This window comes from Rhinatrema bivittatum, chromosome 6, assembly GCF_901001135.1.
Source record: "Rhinatrema bivittatum chromosome 6, aRhiBiv1.1, whole genome shotgun sequence".
Lineage (NCBI taxonomy): Eukaryota > Metazoa > Chordata > Amphibia > Gymnophiona > Rhinatrematidae > Rhinatrema > Rhinatrema bivittatum.
In genome coordinates this window covers 39,103,718-39,122,439 of record NC_042620.1, presented here as the reverse complement: position 1 = coordinate 39,122,439, position 18,722 = coordinate 39,103,718, and the positions used below count along the sequence as shown (strand labels likewise).

Below are 18,722 nucleotides of genomic sequence, written 5' to 3'. Positions count from 1 at the left end.
TTCTGAAGACAGGACTGGTGGCAGGCGGGACCCCACTCCACCAATTGCAACGAGCCCCAATTAAATTGGGGAGAGTGCTTTTGTAGCCATGGGAGTCCGAGGACTACCGGATGGATGGATTTCTCCAATACTAACAGTTCAAGTTCTTCTGTATGTAGGGCGCTAGTGCGCAGCTGGACTGGTTCCGTGGTAAGGAAGATTCAGCCAGGTAACGGATTTCCATAAATAGATGCTATACCAAGGAGGTCTCTAGCGAACAGTTCTTTATACCCAGGACTTGGACAAAATCCTTGAGAATGAAATTGCCTCCTGCTCTGGAATCCACCAGAGCAAGAATTGGAAAGGACCGGGAATCCTAGATCAAGGCGACTGGTACAGATAATTGGGGGGCCGGAGAGATCGTGCCCAAGTTCAGGACCCTTGCTGAACTTAGGCTGGGAAGTTTCCCGGACGGACAGGACAGGTCTGTAGATGATGGCCAGGTGCTCCACAATACAGACACAGACTGGTTTGTCTCCACCGGAGGCGCTCTTCCGGTGTCATCTGCCCACGACCCAACAGCATGGGCTCTTCTGTCTTAGCCACAGTAGTAACTCTATTGAGGCAGAGTTGGTGGTCGGTGGCGAACGGGATCGAACTCGAGAGGACTTCTTGGGCATCCGACTCTCCAGGTGATGCTCTTGGAGACGGTGGTCGATTCGGTCTGTCAAGTCTATAAGGTCCTTGAGAGAGGAAGGGCTCCCTTGCAGCCAGCTCATCCTTCAGCTGTGAGGAAAGTCCATCCAGATAGATAGCTCGTAGGCAGTCCTCCTGCCAGGCGAGCTCGGAAGCCAAAGTCCAAAATTCGATGGTATAGTCGAAGAGACATTTTTTACCTTGATGAAGATGTAATAAGCTGGTGCTTGCCATGGCATGCTGCCCGGGATCATCGAAGGTCCATCGAAACACATCCATGAACTGAGACAACTCCCTTAGGAGGGAGTCTGACTGTTCCCACAGGGGGGAAGCCCAAGCCAGCACCTTCCCTTCAAGATGAGATAGAATGAAGGTGACGTTAGTCAATTCATCCTGGAAAATGGAGGGCTGCAGAGTGAATTGCATATAGCATTTGTTGATGAGCCCTCTACAGAGTCTGGAGTCACCGTTGAAGCGTGGGGGAGCTGGTAGGGCCAGCAAGGCTTGAGGTGATGGCTGTGGATGAGGAGGAGCCGGTAGAGAAACCGGATTACTAGTGAGGGCATCAAGCCAGGCATGAAGATAGTCCATGGAGGAGGCCAATGCCTCAAGAAACTGCTGCTGTTCTTGTACCTTGGATGCCTGGCCTGGAGGGCATGCGACTCCACCGAGTCCATGGCCTTTGCAACATGTTGCATTGGAGGTGGACCCTTGGGCTGAGGTGGGGTTGAAGCAACCTGTAGGTAAGGACCTACGGGTCCCCACTTTCGGCAGGTGGAGTGGGCTGATAGGCAGAGGCCACTGGAGCTTTACCTATACCAGCCCTTATTCCCCACAGGTTGAGCCTTTAGGTGCCGGGGCCGGCAGGACTTAGGTGGGCTTCTGTATATAGTTGCAATAGGAGTTGGTTCAGCTCAGAGACAGCAGATAAGAGATGGTACAGTCTTACTCCGGACTGGGTAATGTCCTGGAAACTTGAGTGCCAATAGAATGAAGGCAGACAGGGGGCACTCGAGCAAAAGTAGGCCGAAGCCTGAAGAAACCACGTCGAGGGAGTAAGCAGAAGAGGCGTCCAATGGTAAGCTTGAGTCAGGGCTGGCGGCAATCCAAAGGCAGTGGCAAGCAAGGCTGAGGTCTGATCACGTAGTCAAGCCGAGGTCTGATCACGGAGATAGTCAATAGGGTAGTCAAGCAAAGCCGAGGTCTGATTATGGAGATAGTCAATAGCATAGTCAGGAAGGCGAAGTTCTGGGTCTGGAGATAGGTGATGCATAGTCGGACGAAGCAGAGGTCTGGGTCTGGAGATAGGCAAAGCGGAGGTCTGGGTCTGGAGATAGCAGTAGCGTAGACAGGCAAAGCGGAGGTCTGGGTCTGGAGATAGGCAGTAGTGTAATCAGGCGAAGCGAAGGTCTGGGTCTGGAGATAATCAATGGCAACGTCAGGCAAAGCAAAGTCAAAGTCCTTGTAGTCAATCCGAAGCATAAGCAGGGTAGGAACAAAGAGACAGGAACCAGGAACAACGAGGAATAGGAACGCAGGGTTGAGATGAATCTCTAGGAAGCAACGAGTACTCGACCAGTGAGGGGACCTGTTGCAAAGGCAACGCTAAGGAGCGGAGCCTGAGCTTAAATACTATGGTTCAGTTGATGTCATCATCCGGGGCTGCGGAGAGGCCCGATGAGAAGTGGAAGCAGGACCGGGGACACCGGGGACTGTGGCAGAGCCGGAAGCATCGGGGGAGGCCTGAGGACAAAGCTGACGGCCCACCACTGACAGCGAGGAGGAACCAGAGGCTGGAGTCACTGTAGAAAGTGAGGGGGCCATGCCGCGGGTCTGCCGCGGACGGCACGTGTAACAAAGAGGGCAGGGATTCTACTCCTGGCACTTCCTGATTCCAAAGAGAACATGGGGACTCCATCCCAGTTTAGACCTAAGGGCCTTGAACAAGTTTCTAACAAGAGAAAAGTTCAAGATGGTTTTCCTGAGCATCCTGATTCCCCTCTGGCAAAAATGGGACTGGCTATGCTCCTTCAATTTGAAGGAAACGTACACTCATATGGAGATCTTTCCAATTCACAAGAAGTATTTCAGATTGTGATGGGAAACACACTTCCAGTACAAAATTAGCCATTCGGGCTAGCATTGGCCCCATGTATCTTCACAAAATGCCTGGCAGTTATGGGGGCGCACCTCTGCAGGCTGGGAGTACATGCTTGCCCTTACCTGGAAGATTTGCTGGCCAAGAGCGCTTCTCAGGCGGGGCCACTTGGTCCATGCACTTGACCATCTGGGTGTTGGAGTCACTAGGGTTTGTTATCAACTATCCGAAGTCCTATCTCAGCCCATCGCCTCAGTTGGACTTCGTAGGAGCCCTGCTAGAGAAGGTCCAGGGAAAAATCTTCCTGCAGCGATCTCAGGCTGTCACATTGACATCCATAGCGGCGGTGATTCAACAGAGCCTGCAGGTGTGAGCTCAGCTCATGTTGAGGCTGTTGGGCCACATGGTCGCAACCATCCATGTTACTCCCTTGGCACATTTGCACATGTGCAGAGCCCAATGGACCCTGAGGTCACAGTGGCACTAGACCACACAGAGCCTCTAGGATCGCATCCAAATCACTCCATCTCTCCAGGACACTTTGTCCTGGTGAGGGGTACTCTCATATTTGGAACAGGGAATATCCTTCCAAAGTCCCCCTACATAAATTGTCCTAATCACGGATGTGTCCACCCTGGGGTGGGGAGCTCATGTAAAGGGGCTTTGCACCTAAGACCTCTGCTCCGCCCAGGAAGCACGATGTCAAATCAACTTCCTGGAGCTCCAGGTGATCAGGTACACACTGTGGGTTTTCAGAGATTGGCTGTCCAACAAAATTGTCCTGATCCAAATAGATAACCAAGTAGCTATGAGGTATATCAAAAGCAGGGAGGCATGGGGTTGTACCTCCTGTGTCAGGAAGTGGTCCAGAACTGGTCCTGGGCCCTGTCCCATGGGATGGTGCTCAGGGCCATGTATCTGGCTGGAATGGAGAATGTACCGTAGTAGCGGACAGACTGAGTTTTGCCTTCAGACCCCATGAGTGGTCTCTGGACCAGGGGGAAGTGAACCGGATCTTCCGCCTCTGGGGGAGCCCAGATGTGGATTTGTTCGCGTCCCCCTGCAACAGAAAAGTGACTTAGTTCTGCACCCTGTACAGAACAGATGGCGAACCAGCCTCGGACACCTTTGCCTGCCATTGGGGTAAGGGTCTTCGTACGCGTATCTTCCAATTCTCTTAATGGCTGTTACGTTCTGTGTGTAAACTAGGCAGTGGGCCCTTGGGTCGTAGAAGAGATGACTCCACCCACAGGGAGGAGCCCTGTGAGGACACACCACGACAGGTGGGATCTCAGCAGTGATAGACAACAGAGACTATAGCTTTATTATGCAGCAAGAGTAACCCGAGGAGCAGGTTACTATACTCAGTTCAAGTATATAGCCTGCAAGCAGGCTTCTCCGGTAGTGGTCCGCAGAGCGTGGTAATCCAGGAGATACTTCCTCTAGATGAGACTTGTGCTGATGGTCTCCGGTAGTGGTCTGCAGTGCGGGATAGGCCAGAGACTGAAGCTGGAAGTTGCACAAGATAATACAGATCCGGTAGTGGCCCGCAGCATGGGGTAACCCGGGGAGTACCTTCTCTTGATGAAGCTTCTGCTGGCAATCTCCGGTAGTGGTCCGCAGTGCAGGGTAGGCCGGACGCTGGTGATAATGGCTGCACAAGACAGTATGGATCCGGTAGTGGTCCGCAGCCCGAGAATCCACACGATGAAGGAAGAGTAGGATCACTACTCACTCAGAGTCAGAGGAAGCTAGATGTAGAGTAGGCACCCAGGAGACCCGGAACAGGTGCACTGGAGGGTCGTCCGAGGAACGGTGATGAAGCTATCTGGAAGGAAGGTGAGACAGGTAAAGATGGCTCTCCGAGGAGCGGATAGCCCTAGGTGCAACAAGGCCCCCGAGGAGCGAGTACCAAGATCACCCAGACAGGAACAGCGAGACGAAGTCTCAGAGTGGCTGAATTAAGCAGGACAGGAATCCTTGGTAACTCGTAGCTTGGATGGTCAGCTGAGCTTAAGTATAATGAGCGGATGACGTCATGTGGTGGGGACGCCCCCGAGGTTCCTGCCATGACACATACAAGAAGGCGGCAGGCGCACGCGCGTGCCCTAGGTTACCCCGGATGCAAGATGGCTGCCGGGAGCACCCACACCATCCCAGGCATGCAATGGAGGTCAGCGTGTGGAAGCAGAGGCGGCCATCTTCCCTAGACTCGGTGCTGTAGGAAGAAAGGAGGTAAGAAACAAAGGGCGCAGCCATCTGCGTGTTGTAGACTTGCTAGCGAGTTAGCAATCTGTTGTAGACTTGCTAGGGAACTAGCAATCTGTTACGCCCTCCTTCTCCAAACGGGAGGAGCTAGCAACATGCTATCACTCACTCCGCCAGGAGGACGGAGTTGGCAAGCTGTTCTGCTGTGCTCCTGAAAGGGGAAGGAGTAGCGATATGACATGACTTGCTCCTCCAGAGGGGAGGAGATAGCTATCTGTAATTCTTATAGCGAACTGCTGTTAGATACTCCTGTAAGGAAAGGAAGTAGCAAGCTGTACCAATCTGCTAAGGAGTAGCAATCTGTTATGAATCAACTCTCCAAGGGAGAGGAGTTGGCAATAGGTGTATAGTACTTCACTATTGAGATAGCAATCTATCATGTCCCCCGCTACGGAGTAGCAATCTTATATATATATAAGCTGCTGGCAAGTCTCAGAGAAAGAGGAGTAGCTGTCTATATAATACTTCCGTGAGCGGAGTCAGTGGTCTGTAGTGGTTGGCTCCCACAAGGTGACAATAGTGAAAGGGATGACCACTTAGAGAAAATGGTGAATCCCTGGGCTGATGGCAGATGACAATGCCCCCAAGAGGAGATCCTGAGAGGAACACTGGCTAGGCTAGAATATGAGATAAACACAATAGTTCTTTATTAGACTGGAAGCTGGACTACCAAAGGTGGCAGTAGTGAGTCGCTGTGTTTGGCAAGGCTGAAGTCCTTCTGATACTGGAATATAATCTCTGGGTCGCTGAGCTGTAGAGAGAGACTAGAAGTGGTGAGTAGACAGGGTATACTGGATACAAGATGGTACACTCACAATAGTAGATGTCTGCAATGGTCTCTATGCCACAGAGGGTCTTCAGTACATGCAGGAACAGGAACCATAGGCGAGCACTGGTTCCCACAAACAGTCTGTAATAAGAACTCACAATTGCTGTATATGTAATAGAGAAGTGGTGATCGTGGGTGACTTTAATATGCCAGATGTAGACTGGAAAATCCCATCTGCAGAAACTAAAAATAGTAGAGCGATAGTGGATGCCATGCAAGTATCTTTGTTCAAACAAATGGTGTTGGAACCCACGAGAGAAGGAGCTATACTCGACTTAGTGCTCACTAATGCAGATAATGTCTCAGATGTCCAGGTGGGCGCCCACCTCAGCAGTAGTGATCATCAAACGGTATGGTTTAATATCACTAAAAGAATAGGGAAAAGAACCACAAAGACCCGAGTTTTACAGTTCAAAAACACAGACTTCGAGGAAATGGGGAAGTACCTGGAGGAAGAACTTAAAGGATGGGAGAACGAGAGAGATGTGGATCAACAGTGGACCAATCTAAAAGGAGCAATCACCAAGGCAACTGCTCTATATGTTAGAAATGTAAAGAAAAGCAAAAGAAAATTGAAACCTATCTGGTTCTCAAAGGAGGTGGCTGACAAAATTAAGCTAAAAGAATAGCATTCAAGAAATATAAAAGATCCCAAAGGAAGGAGCACAAAGAAGAATATTTGTATCAACTGAGGGAGACAAAGAAATTAATCAAGTTGGCAAAAAGTCAAGCAGAAGAGAGGATTGCCAAGGAGATAAAAAATGGTGACAAAACATTTTTCAGATACATCAGCGAAAAGAGAAAGGTCCAAAGTGGTATAGTGAAATTGAAAGGTGGTAATGATCAATGTGTGGAGAGAGACGAAGAAATGGCAGAAATATTAAACGAATACTTCAGCTCTGTGTTCACTAAAGAAGACCCTGGAGAAGGACCATCTCTACACAACAAGAAACTGGAGGGAAGTGGAATGGATGAAAATCCTTTTACAGTAGAAAATGTGTGGGAAGAGCTAAAGAACCTGAAAGTGGACAAAGCCATGGGGCCTGATGGGATTCATCCAAGGATATTGAGGGAGCTCAGAGATGTTCTGGCAGCTCCGCTGTGTGACCTGTTCAATAGATCCCTAGAAACGGGAGTGGTGCCGAGTGATTGGAGAAGAGGGGTGGTGGTCCCGCTTCACAAGAGTGGGAACAGGGAGGAAGCTGGCAACTACAGACCGGTTAGCCTCACTTCGGTGGTGGGAAAAGTAATGGAGTCACTGCTGAAAGAGAGAATAGTGAACTATCTACAGTCCGGAGAATTGATGGACCAGAGGCAACATGGATTCACCAGGGGAAGATCCTGTCAGACAAATCTGATTAACTTTTTTGACTGGGTAACCAAGGAATTGGATCGAGGAAGAGCGCTTGATATCATATACTTGGATTTCAGCAAAGCTTTTGATACGGTTCCGCACAGGAGACTGGTGAATAAAACGAGAAGCTTAGGAGTGAGGGCCGAGGTGGTGACCTGGATTGCAAATTGGCTGACGGACAGAAGACAATGTGTGATGGTAAATGGAACCTTCTCTGAAGAGAGAGCGGTTTTAAGTGGTGTACCGCAAGGATCGGTGTTGGGACCGGTCCTGTTCAATATCTTTGTGAGCGACATTGCGGACGGGATAGAAGGTAAGGTTTGTCTTTTTGCGGATGACACAAAGATCAGCAACAGAGTGGACACGCCGGAAGGAGTGGAGAGAATGAGACGGGATCTAAGGAAACTGAAAGAGTGGTCGAAGATATGGCAGCTCAGATTCAATGCCAAGAAGTACAAAGTCATGCATATGGGGAGTGGAAATCCGAATGAACTGTATTCGATGGGGGGGGAAAAGCTGATGTGCACGGAGCAGGAGAGGGACCTTGGGGTGATAGTGTCTAATGATATGAAGTCTGCGAAACAATGCGACAAGGCGATAGCAAAAGCCAGACGAATGCTGGGCTGCATAGAGAGAGGAATATCGAGTAAGAAAAGGGAAGTGATTATTCCCTTGTACAGGTCCTTGGTGAGGCCTCACCTGGAGTACTGTGTTCAGTTCTGGAGACCGTATCTACAAAAAGACAAAGACAAGATGGAAGCGGTACAGAGAAGGGCGACCAAGAAGGTGGAGGATCTTCATCGCATGACGTACGAGGAGAGATTGAAGAATCTAAATATGTACACCCTGGAGGAAAGGAGGAGCAGAGGTGATATGATACAGACTTTCAGATACTTGAAAGGTTTTAATGATCCAAAGACAACGACAAACCTGTTCCATAGGAAAAAAATCAGCAGAACCAGGGGTCACGATTTGAAGCTCCAGGGAGGAAGATTCAGAACCAATGTCAGGAAGTATTTCTTCACGGAGAGGGTGGTGGACGCCTGGAATGCCCTTCCGGAGGATGTGGTGAAGACCAGAACTGTGAAGGACTTCAAAGGGGCGTGGGATAAACACTGTGGATCCATAAAGTCAAGAGGCCACCAATGAAGAGTGGGAGACTCGCCAGAATGACGGCTACTGCCTGGAGACAATACCCTTATTCAATAAACATACACATGCTTACTGTGACTCCAACATCGCTCTAAGCTTCAACAGCAAGAGGAAATGTGGAAAAATGGATTTACACTCACAAAGAGGGGAGTAGCTGGCTTGTTACGGCGGTTACTACCCCAAACCAAATAAGCCTGATGCTTCACCTTCAATGCATATACAGCATAGTTCTCTGCTTCAACGGCAGGGGAGAAGAAAAAAGGGTTCGCACTCACAAAGTGGGGAGTAGCTGGCTTGTTACGGCGGTTACTACCCCAAACCAATTGTGTCCGATACTTCACTTTCGATGCATATCCAGCATGGCTCTCTGCTTCAACAGCATGGGAGAAGACTGATACATCACGCATTTCCAGCATAGCTCCCTGCTTCAACAGCAGGGGAGAAGAAAAACAACCAATAAGGACTGTATAACATAGTCTGGGTAAAACAAATAAGCATGGGTGTAGCTTGCTTAATGCGGCGGTTACTACCCCTACTACCCCTAACTAATCAAGCTAGATATTTCAATGGTGGGGGTGGAAGGGAAATAGAACCAAGAGCTAAGAGAAACAGATAAGTATGAGAGAAAAAAACGTGTGAAGCTTGCTGGGCAGACTGGATGGGCCGTTTGGTCTTCTTCTGCCGTCATTTCTATGTTTCTATGTTTCTATATCAAATGGCTTCTTAGAATAGAAGAGAGTTGGTATAAGATTCTTGTAATCTTGCTAATGTAACTCTTGATCTCTGTACCTGCGATAATGTCTTGGACGGAAGGGAGTCTTCAGAGCAATAGGAATGTAGGCCCTCGTGGAGTGAGTACCGATTCCTATGTAATAGAACTTATTGTGTTCATGAATGCGATCGCTTCCAGGAAACGAGGAGTCTTCCGAGTGTTGTGGCAATCTGAAATCAAGAAGAGAGAGTGGAGCCCCCGTGGAACGGGTACTCCTGGTAAGTTTGAAAAGGCCGAGCAGTGGGGACGGGCTCCCCGGCTGACTCGGATTGTTTTTGCAAGTATCGTGGACTGCCGAAGCAAGTCCCGTTGGAATTCCTTGCTAACTCGTTAGAAGTTAGCAAACAAAGACCTTTTAAAGTGCAAAGGGATGATGTCACTACGGGGGGACGCCCCCGAGGTTCTCGCCCTTGCTGGTGCAAAGTCTGGAGCGCGCGCCCTTACATCATCGGGAACATTGCGGATCCGTAGCGTCAGGTCAGCCCGGGGGAACCGGGACTATGAGGCGGAGAGAAGCGGTGGCTGTAACTGTCCATCAGAGCCAATAGGAGTCGCATCCCAGGTAGAGAGGGTGGAGCGAGGGGCGAGAAGAGGCACGAATGCAACAGTACCCCCCTTCAAAGGGCGATCTCCTCTTCGGGTACCAGTTTATGTACCAGAGATGCGCGAGGTGGAACTGATGAGCATCTCTTATCCAATAGGTCTAAGGATCCCAAAGATGGTTCTTGGGGTCGAAGCCTTTTCAGGCAAACAAAGTTCAGTCTCTGTTCAAACATCCAAGGTCTCAAAGTCTTGAGTTTAGGTTCGTATAACACGGATAGATGTAGTTTTGAAGAATCTAGTAGAATGTATAATGACGTCAGCAGCAATGAGATGGGCTGCTGAGGACATCACTGAGGTTTCAGTGGAAGTGGTGATGTAGAAATGGTCCAATATCCACTTCTGATGTAGCTCTTCCGCAGGACACTGGAAGAAAGATGTTGATAATACCAGCAAAACGAACAGGCTGATGGATGGATAATCTTCATCCTTGGAATCAAACAGTACTGTACCCCAGCACGACTTCCGAATGATCCAACAAAGTTGATGAGTAGAAACCTCTTCTTCTTTTTCTCGTAATCAACCAGTGCCATAGGGTATGGGCACGACTTTTGAGTAGTCCTTAAGTGAAGTTGATGAATAGAGATATCTTCTTTTCTTCTTCAGAATCAAACAGTGCTGTAGCCCAGCACGACTTCCGAATAGGCCAATCGAAATACTGGTAGCTAGGGATGTCTTCTTACGTCAGAATCAGCAGTGCTGTAAACCTCCAGCACGACCTCCGAGTGGATCATCACAAAATTGAGAGGTAAAGATGACTTCTACTTTGGAATCAACAGTGCTGTAGTCCTTCAGCACGACTTCCAAGTAGGTAGAATTTAGTAGGGATGTGAATCGTTTTTTGACGATTTAAAATATCGTCCGATATATTTTAAATCGTCAAAAATCGTTAGAGGCGATATTTAATAGGAATTCCCCCGATTTATCGTCAAAAATCGTAAATCGGGGGAAGGGGGAGGGGAAGGGGGAGGGCGGGAAAACCGGCACACTAAAACATCCCTAAAAACCCACCCCGACCCTTTAAAATAAATCCCCCACCCTCCCGAACCCCCCCAAAATGCCTTAAATTACCTGGGGTCCAGAGGGGGGGTCCCAGTGTGATCTTTTACTCTCGGGCTTCCAGTGCGTTGTAGAAATGGCGCCGGCGCTACCTTTGCCCTGTCATATGACAGGGCAAAGGTAGCGCCGGCGCCATTTTGTCCTGTTGGAGTTCCTTGCTAACTCGTTAGAGGTTAGCAAACAAAGACCTTTTAAAGTGCAAAGGGATGACGTCACTACAGGGGGGCGCCCCCGAGGTTCGCGCCCTTGCTGGTACAAAGTCTGGAGCGCGCGCGCGCGCCCTTACATCATCAGGAACACGGTGGATCTGTAGCGTCAGGCCAGCCCGGGGGAACCGGGACTATGAGGCGGAGAGAAGCTGCGGCTGCAACTGTCCGTCAGAGCTGATGGGAGTTGCATCCCAGGTAGAGAGGGTGGAGCAAGGGGCGAGAAGAGGCACGAACGCAACACTGCGACCGACGGGTGCAACAGTACCCCCCTTCTTAGGGCCCCCCCCCAGGAGGTTTCGGCTTCCTAGGATGAGTAAGGTGGAACCAATGTAGCATATCTTTGTCCAATATGTTAATGGCAGGCTCCCAGCTGTTCTCTTCTGGTCCGTAACCCTCCCAGGAAATGAGATATTCCCAATGCTTTCCTCTCTTACGTACTTCTAGGATGTCATCCACTTTGTATGCGATGTCCTCTTCAACAGCAAGAGGTTGTAGGTCAGGAGTTTTGCGAGATAACTCTGAGAGGATGAGCGCTTTCAGGAGAGAAACGTGGAAAGCATTGTGTATTTTCATCGAGAGCTTCAAGCTGTAAGTTAAGGCTCCCAGGCGGCGAAGGATGGTGAAGGGTCCAATGTGTCATGAAGCAAATCGAATTGAAGGCAGCTTTAGCTGAATGTATTTGGTACTGAACCATACCTTATCTCGTGGCTTAAACTGGGGAGCTGCTTGATGATGAGCATCATAATATCTTTTGGCCTGTTGTCCAGCTTTACATAAAAGCTCCTTGGTTTGAGTCCAGAGTTGGTGGATCTCATCAGCTGTAGTTTGAGCAGCAGGTAGTGTCCCAGATAATGGTATGGGAAGTGGTGGAAGTGGCTGATGGCCATAAACGATCTGAAATGGAGTAGATCCAGTAGCGGATGCCGGATGTGAGTTCAAGGCAAACTCAGCCCAGGGTAGTAACTCCACACAATCATTCTATCTAGAGTTGACATAGGCCTGGTGAACTGTTTAAGGGTTCTGTTCATTCTCTCCATTTGTCCATTAGATTGGGGGTGATATGCGGATATCAGATCTAATGAGATGTCGAATTTACGACATAGCACCCTCCAGAACTTGGCGGTGAACTGAACACCTTTGTCTGACACAATGTGTTTAGGCATGCCATGTAGGCGGAAAATATGCCGCACAAATAGTTTAGCATGTTCTGGGGCAGATGGCAGTCCAGGCAGGGCCACGAAGTATGCCACTTTTGAAAAACGGTCCACTATGACCCAGATGGTATTGTTCCCATTAGATGGTGGCAAATTGACAACGAAGTCGGTCGCAATGTGTGTCCATGGTTCGTCAGGAATCGGCAATGGCTGAAGAAGGCCCCGGGGCGACCGGCAGGGGGTTTTTGCCTAGCACAGGTAGCACAGGACTCCACGTAAGTTCGGATGCCCTTTTTCATAGACGGCCACCAATAATATCACTGTAGAGTAGCGAGAGTACGGGCTTGTCCTGGATGGCCTGCTAACTTAGAGTCGTGGGCCCAATGCAGTAACTTCTTTCTTAGTGTCTGAGGAATCACTGTTTGCCTATGGGAACCGAATAGGTAGCAGCCAGCATTATCTTCTCAGGGTCAATAATGTGACGTGGCTTATCTGGAACATCTTCAGGGAGTAAAAGAGCGTGAAAGAGCATCTTGCCCGGACATTCTTATCAGCAGGGACGATATTTAAGAAGGAAATTGAACCGGTTAAAGAATAGTGAACATTGAGCTTGACGGTGGTTAAGTCTCTGAGCATGGCATAGGATATTCCAGGTTCTTGTGATCGGTGTACACGGTTATCTGGTGTTGAGCACCTTCGAGCCGGGGATGCCACGCCTCGAATGCCAGCTTGATGGCAAGCAATTCCTTATCACTGATGCCGTAATTTTTCTCTGCTGGTGAAAAGCGTCTAGAGAAGAATGAGCAGGTGTGCAGAACATGTGTATCACTGTGCTGACTAAGCACGGCCCCTACACCAACATCAGAGGCGTCAACCTCAATGATGAATGGTCGATGAGGATCGGGATGGTGTAAGCAGGGTTTCTTGAGGAAGGGCTCCTTAAGTACTTGAAAGGCGGAAATGGCTTCTGGTGACCAGGAGAAGGGTTAACTCCTTTTTTAGTCATAGCGGTGAGTGGCGCTGTCAAGGTTGAGTAGTTCTTGATAAAGTATGATAATAATTCGTAAAGCCAAGGAAGCAGCGTAGAGCTTTGATACCAGTGGGTTGAGGCCAGTCTTGTATACTTTTACTCTTCTGAGGGTCCATTGGAAACCCTTACTGGACACAGTGGACCCAAGGAAGGGAACAGACTCTTTATGGAAAGCACACTTCTCGAGCTTGGCGTATAGGTGATTATCCCAGAGCCTCTGTAAGACAGTGATGACATCTGTTTGGTGGGTTTGTACAATCACGAGAGAAGATGAGGATATGTCTAAGTAGATGACCACACACTGGTATAACAGATCTCGCAAGATGTTCATTCATCATATTTTGAAATATGGCCGGGGCGTTGCACAGGCCAAAAGGCATCACCAAATACTTGAAGTAGCCATCACGGGTACTGAAGGCCGTTTTCCATTCGTCCCCCTGACGAATATGAACGAGATTATAGGCACCCTTTAGATCCAACTTTGTGAAAATCTTTGCACCCTGAAGCCGATTGAAACAGCTCTGAAATTAATGGTAATGGGTACTGGTCTTTGATAGTGATTTTGTTCAAACCTCTATAGTCAATGCAAGGGTGAAGGGATCCATCCTTCTTGCCGACGAAAAGAATCTGGCTCCTGCTGAAGGACTTAGAGGGTCTAATAAATCCTTTCTGTAGATTTCTTGGATATAGGCGATATGGCCTCAGTCTCTGATAAGGAGAGTGGATAAACTCTTCCTCTGGGTGGTTCTGAATCAGGTTTCAAATTGATTTGCACAGTCAAATGATCTATGCAATGAAGCACATCAGCAGCTTGTTTTGAAAACACTTCTTGAAAAGCCTCATACTGCGGCGGTAGTCCAGGAGGAGTAGATGTGGTAGCCATACATGGCAATGGAGTTATTTTTTTAGACATCTGTCATGGCAGTTAGGTCCCCATTGTGATAACTCCATAGCAAGACCAGTTAAATTGGGAGAGAGGTCTTGTAACCATGTATGCCAAGCACTATGGGATAGATAGCCTTTTCAAGAAACCCGGAACATAATGGTCTTCTGTATGCAGGGATCTCGTGCGTAGGCAAAATTGGTTGTGTAGTGAGCAAAACCTCTCCTGGCAATGGTTTACTGTGAATGGAAGAGAGAAGCAGCGGTGTGGGTACTGACTCAGTGGGAAGTCGTAGGTGTTCTACCAATCTCTTCAGAATAAAACTTCCCTCCAACACCAGAGTCGACTAATTGCTTGTGTGGCAAATTCGAGAGACCCAGAGATGATGGAAACAGGGAGAGTCAGTGGAGGAGAAGGGGCAGTAGACCTAGGAAGAGTCCTCCGGCGGATCCTAGATCTGCGTGTTTCCTGGACAGATGGGGGTAGTGTTTGAACTGCATGGCCGGTCTTCCCACAATACATACAGAGGCCCATCTTTTTGCGATAGCACCTCTTCTTGGCGGTCAAGTGACTACAGCCTAGTTGCATCGGTTCATCTTCCTCTTCTGGTTAGATAAAGACTGGACCGGAGCTGACGGTAGGGGCCGAGAATGGATTCCTCCGGATACATGCTTCTTAAGAGGTTTTACCTCAACAGAGTGTTCTCGTGTACGGTGATCAATACACCCAGCAAGATCCATAAGTGAGCTTAAAGTATCAGGCAACTCCCATGCAGCAAGTTCATCTTTTATGCCGGAGTTGAGTCCTCGTAGAAATATGGCTCTTAGGCAACCTGAATCCCATAGGAGCTCGGAAGACAGTGTCTTGAATTCAATCACATAGTCCAGGAGTGGCTTGGTCCCTTGTTGGAGGTTCAGGAGGGCAGAACCAGCAATGGACTGGTGAGCGGGGTCATCAAATACCGACCGGAAGAAAGTCAGAAACCCAGGCAAGTCATCAAGGACTGGATCATTGCATTCCCAAAGAGGTGAAGCCCAGGCCAGGGCTTTCCCATCCAACAAGGACAAAATATATGTTGTCTTGGAAGCAGCAGTAGGGAAGTACGCCAGTTGTAAGGAGAAGTGCATACAGCACTGATTTAGAAAGCCCCTACACAACAGGGAGTCTCCTGAGAAGTGAGTAGGGGCTGGCAGAGGTAACCACCGGAGGGTGATGCATTCTGGTTAGAAGTAGTAGAATCACTCAGTCTGGAATTCAGCTGGTTAAAGGCAGTAGCCAGAGTATCAAGAGTTCTCTGTTGCTCTATACTCCATTGGGCCAGGCCAGGAATGGCCTGTAAGGCTGAGAGCTGAGCTGGGTCCATGGAGTTAGCAATCTGTTACGTTCTGTGTGTAAACTAGGCAGTGGTCCCTTGAGTCGTGGAAGAGATGAATCCACGAAAACAGTGAAAGAATTCAAAGGGGCATGGGATAAACACTGTGGATATCTAAAAGCTAGAGGATGGAAATAAAGAAAAGTGCATGGGGGTAACTGGGGTTAACTTGCTGGTTATGGCATTTGTTACCCCTTAACAAATAAAGTCTTTATACTGTTAATGCAACTTCATCATTGCTCTCTGCTTCAACAGCAGTGAGAAAGGGGAATTTGATTCAGACAGCAACTAACAAGGGCTCAACTTTTACAGTTTGGGGGACAAATAAACATGGGGGTGACTTGCTGATGCAGCTTTTATTACCCTTAATTACAAAGCCTGATACTTTTGATGCAGCTTCAACATTGCTTTCTGCTTCAACAGCAAGGGTTAAGGAAATTGGATTCAAACTCCATTCGAGGGCCCTGACTTTTACGACTGGGAAACTGATAGGCATGAAGGTATCCTGCTCAGTGCAGCAGATACAGGCATAAGCATAAGCTTGCTGGCAGATTGGGTGGATCATTTGGTCTTTTTCTGCTGTCATTTCTATATTTCTATAGTGGTCAGACCAGAGATCGGGAGTGCATGAAACGGATGCTGATTGATGAGGGGTCCCGTCACAGTGCACAAAGATCAGGTCTAACGTGTGGCCTAGTTGATGTGTTTGTGTGTGAACAATCTGTTTCCATCCTAGTGAGAACATGGATGAAAGAAAAAGCTCACATCAGTATGCAGATTAAAATCTCCCAAACTATGCTATTTTCATGTTAATTTTGGCTGAAAGTAAGAGATGAAACTGGAGTTCACCACATTAAGTACTCATTCATCTTGACAGTGTTCTTAGCTAAATCAGATTTTAAATCCTTTCTTCAGGCTTGTCTCAACCAAGGAAAGGAACACAAACTAGAAAGATGAAGGAAGCTTCATTTGAACGAAAAGTCCATCAGAATGAAGTAGATGAAGAAGCGAATCATCTTAAGTGGTGAATACTTGGAACTGCTTTTCTCCAGAATAGAGTTAGGTTTTTGATGCAGTACCTTACTTAAATAAAGCCAGATTTCTTTTATGCTTAACATCATAAAATGGAATTTGCAAACTGAATCATCTGCCTCCATAGCTAGAGGGATTGGCACACCCACAAAATACATTCAAAGTATAAAAAACATATCTAACAGTGCAATGCATTATAATGCATCATAGCAATAGGAAGTTTCTGGGCATACAGAATATGTATTGTTCCCTGTACGTACCTGGATCAGTTCCAGGACATTGGGTTATGTCCCCTCTTCCAGCAGATGGAGTCAGAGCAAAGATTGAAAGGACCGCCCCCATAGCCTGGAGCGCCTTCTATGTCCCTTCAGTATTTGTCTCTGGACTTCAGCAGATGGCAGGGGGCACCCTTGGTTCCCCAGCTTTTCATCTTTAACTTTTTCTCTTCTTTTGGTGGTATGGTTCAACTTAAAAAAAAAAAGACAGCAGTTCCTTTACTGAGGAATTCTTGGTTCAGCTTCCCCTCCAACTTAGCTGACTTGCAGGCAGAACTGATAGATTTCTCTTCTGCTCTCTCTCTCTGCCTGCCTTTTGGGGGTAAGTGATTTTTTGTCTGTGTTCTTTTTCTGATTTACAGCTTACCTGTTATGCTCAGGCTTCTGGGACCCTTGGGCCGACGAGAGGGTGGTATACCTTGCGGAGGATCCGTAGGTTCTCTCGTCGGGGTGGCGAGGCAGAACAGAAGAGGAGAGCAGCTGACCCTTGGCACTGGAGACGGAGGCGACTGCAGGCAGATGAAGAGGCTAGAAGAGGAGATGTGCTTTCACCCCTGGAAATCTGTGGTCCCCCCAGGAGGAGCCCGTAGGGGACCCCAGACCCTGGGACTTAGGTGGAACCCAGAGGAGTCACGGTATCGGTGCAAGGGCTGACTGGAGCTTCGCCTGGAAGTCCGCGGTCCCCCCGGGAGGAGCCCGTAGGGACCCGGACCGTTTGGGGCTTGGCGGGGCCCTTGGAGGCGGAGTCCAGGAGGGGGTCCAAGACAAGTGCCAGAGAGTCGTCGCTTACCAGTCTGAGGGTCACACACTGAGGGATCACCACTTGCCAGTCCCGAAGTCACACCAGAGAATCACCGTAAGCCAATCCGAAGTCAGGAAACCGGGAAGACCAAGACGAAACAGGAACAGGATCTGAACCTCAAGGAACTCACCGAAGCAAGTCAGACTAGACACGCTGGAGGACGTTGCCAAGTCACTGAATGAGCAGAGGAAGTCTCCCTTTATACTTCCCCTGCTCAGGCTGATCAGGAACAGGTGAAGCTGGTTTAAAGGGATCATGTCCCTCTTAAATCTGGAAGAAGGAAGGCACGGCCTCGCGCCTAAGGATTGGCGGCGGCCATTTCTTTGATTGTTCCTCCGCAGAGGAACGGCTGCAGGAAACGGCGCAGGGGCAGAGCAGGGATGGCTATCCACCCAACGGTCCGGCCGGGGACCCGCGCTGGAGGCAACGAGCACCGGGTCAGGGGTTTCCCCCGAAGCTGCCGCGGGAGGGTCGCCGCCGTGGACGAGGTAGGGGACCGCGGTCGTGGCCTCCCACGGCCGTGGGACACAACAGTACCCCCCTTTTAGGGCGCCTCCCTGGAGGCCTGGGTTTAGCCAGGTGGTCTCTGTGGAACTGGTCCAACAGGCTCTGGTCCAGGATGTAGCCATTGGCTCCCAGGAGTTTTCTTCGGGGCCGAAGCCCTCCCATGCCAACAGATATTCCCACTTCTTGCGATGTTTTTCTCACATCCAGGACCTCTCGAACCTGGTAGGTGAGGTTATCTTCGGAGGCGACAGGTTTGGGGAGTGGGAGGCGTGCTGGAGGGCCATGACAATACCAGAGGCTTCAGGAGAGAGACGTGGAATGTATTGTGATTCTTAAGAGATGGAGGGAGGCGAAGCTGATATGAGACTGCACCCACCTGCTGGATGATGGGGAACGGCCCGATGAATCGCGGAGCCAGTCACGATGATGGCAGCTTCAAGCAGTTAAATTGCGTACTTAACCAAACCTTTTGGCCCGGTCGAAGTGGCCGGTATGGTCTTCTGACCTGATCCTCGTACCTCTTAGCTGCCTGGCCGGCCTTGATCAGGACGCGCTGCATGGATATCCATAGACGGCGCAGCTCTTCAGCAGAGAGCTGGGCTACTGGAGATGCCACTGTGGGTGGGGACAGGGCAGTGGCGGTCATAGGCT

General features: G+C 49.2%; 1 protein-coding gene across 1 annotated transcript in view; it reads left to right on the top strand.

Moving 5' to 3' along the window:
• Positions 1 to 18,722, top strand: part of CFAP221 (cilia and flagella associated protein 221) — a 269,346-nt gene that overhangs the window by 97,966 nt on the left and 152,658 nt on the right. Inside the window, 1 exon segment of the mRNA XM_029605315.1 lies at positions 16,371 to 16,479. Within this exon segment, the coding sequence (XP_029461175.1) occupies positions 16,371 to 16,479 (109 nt within the window).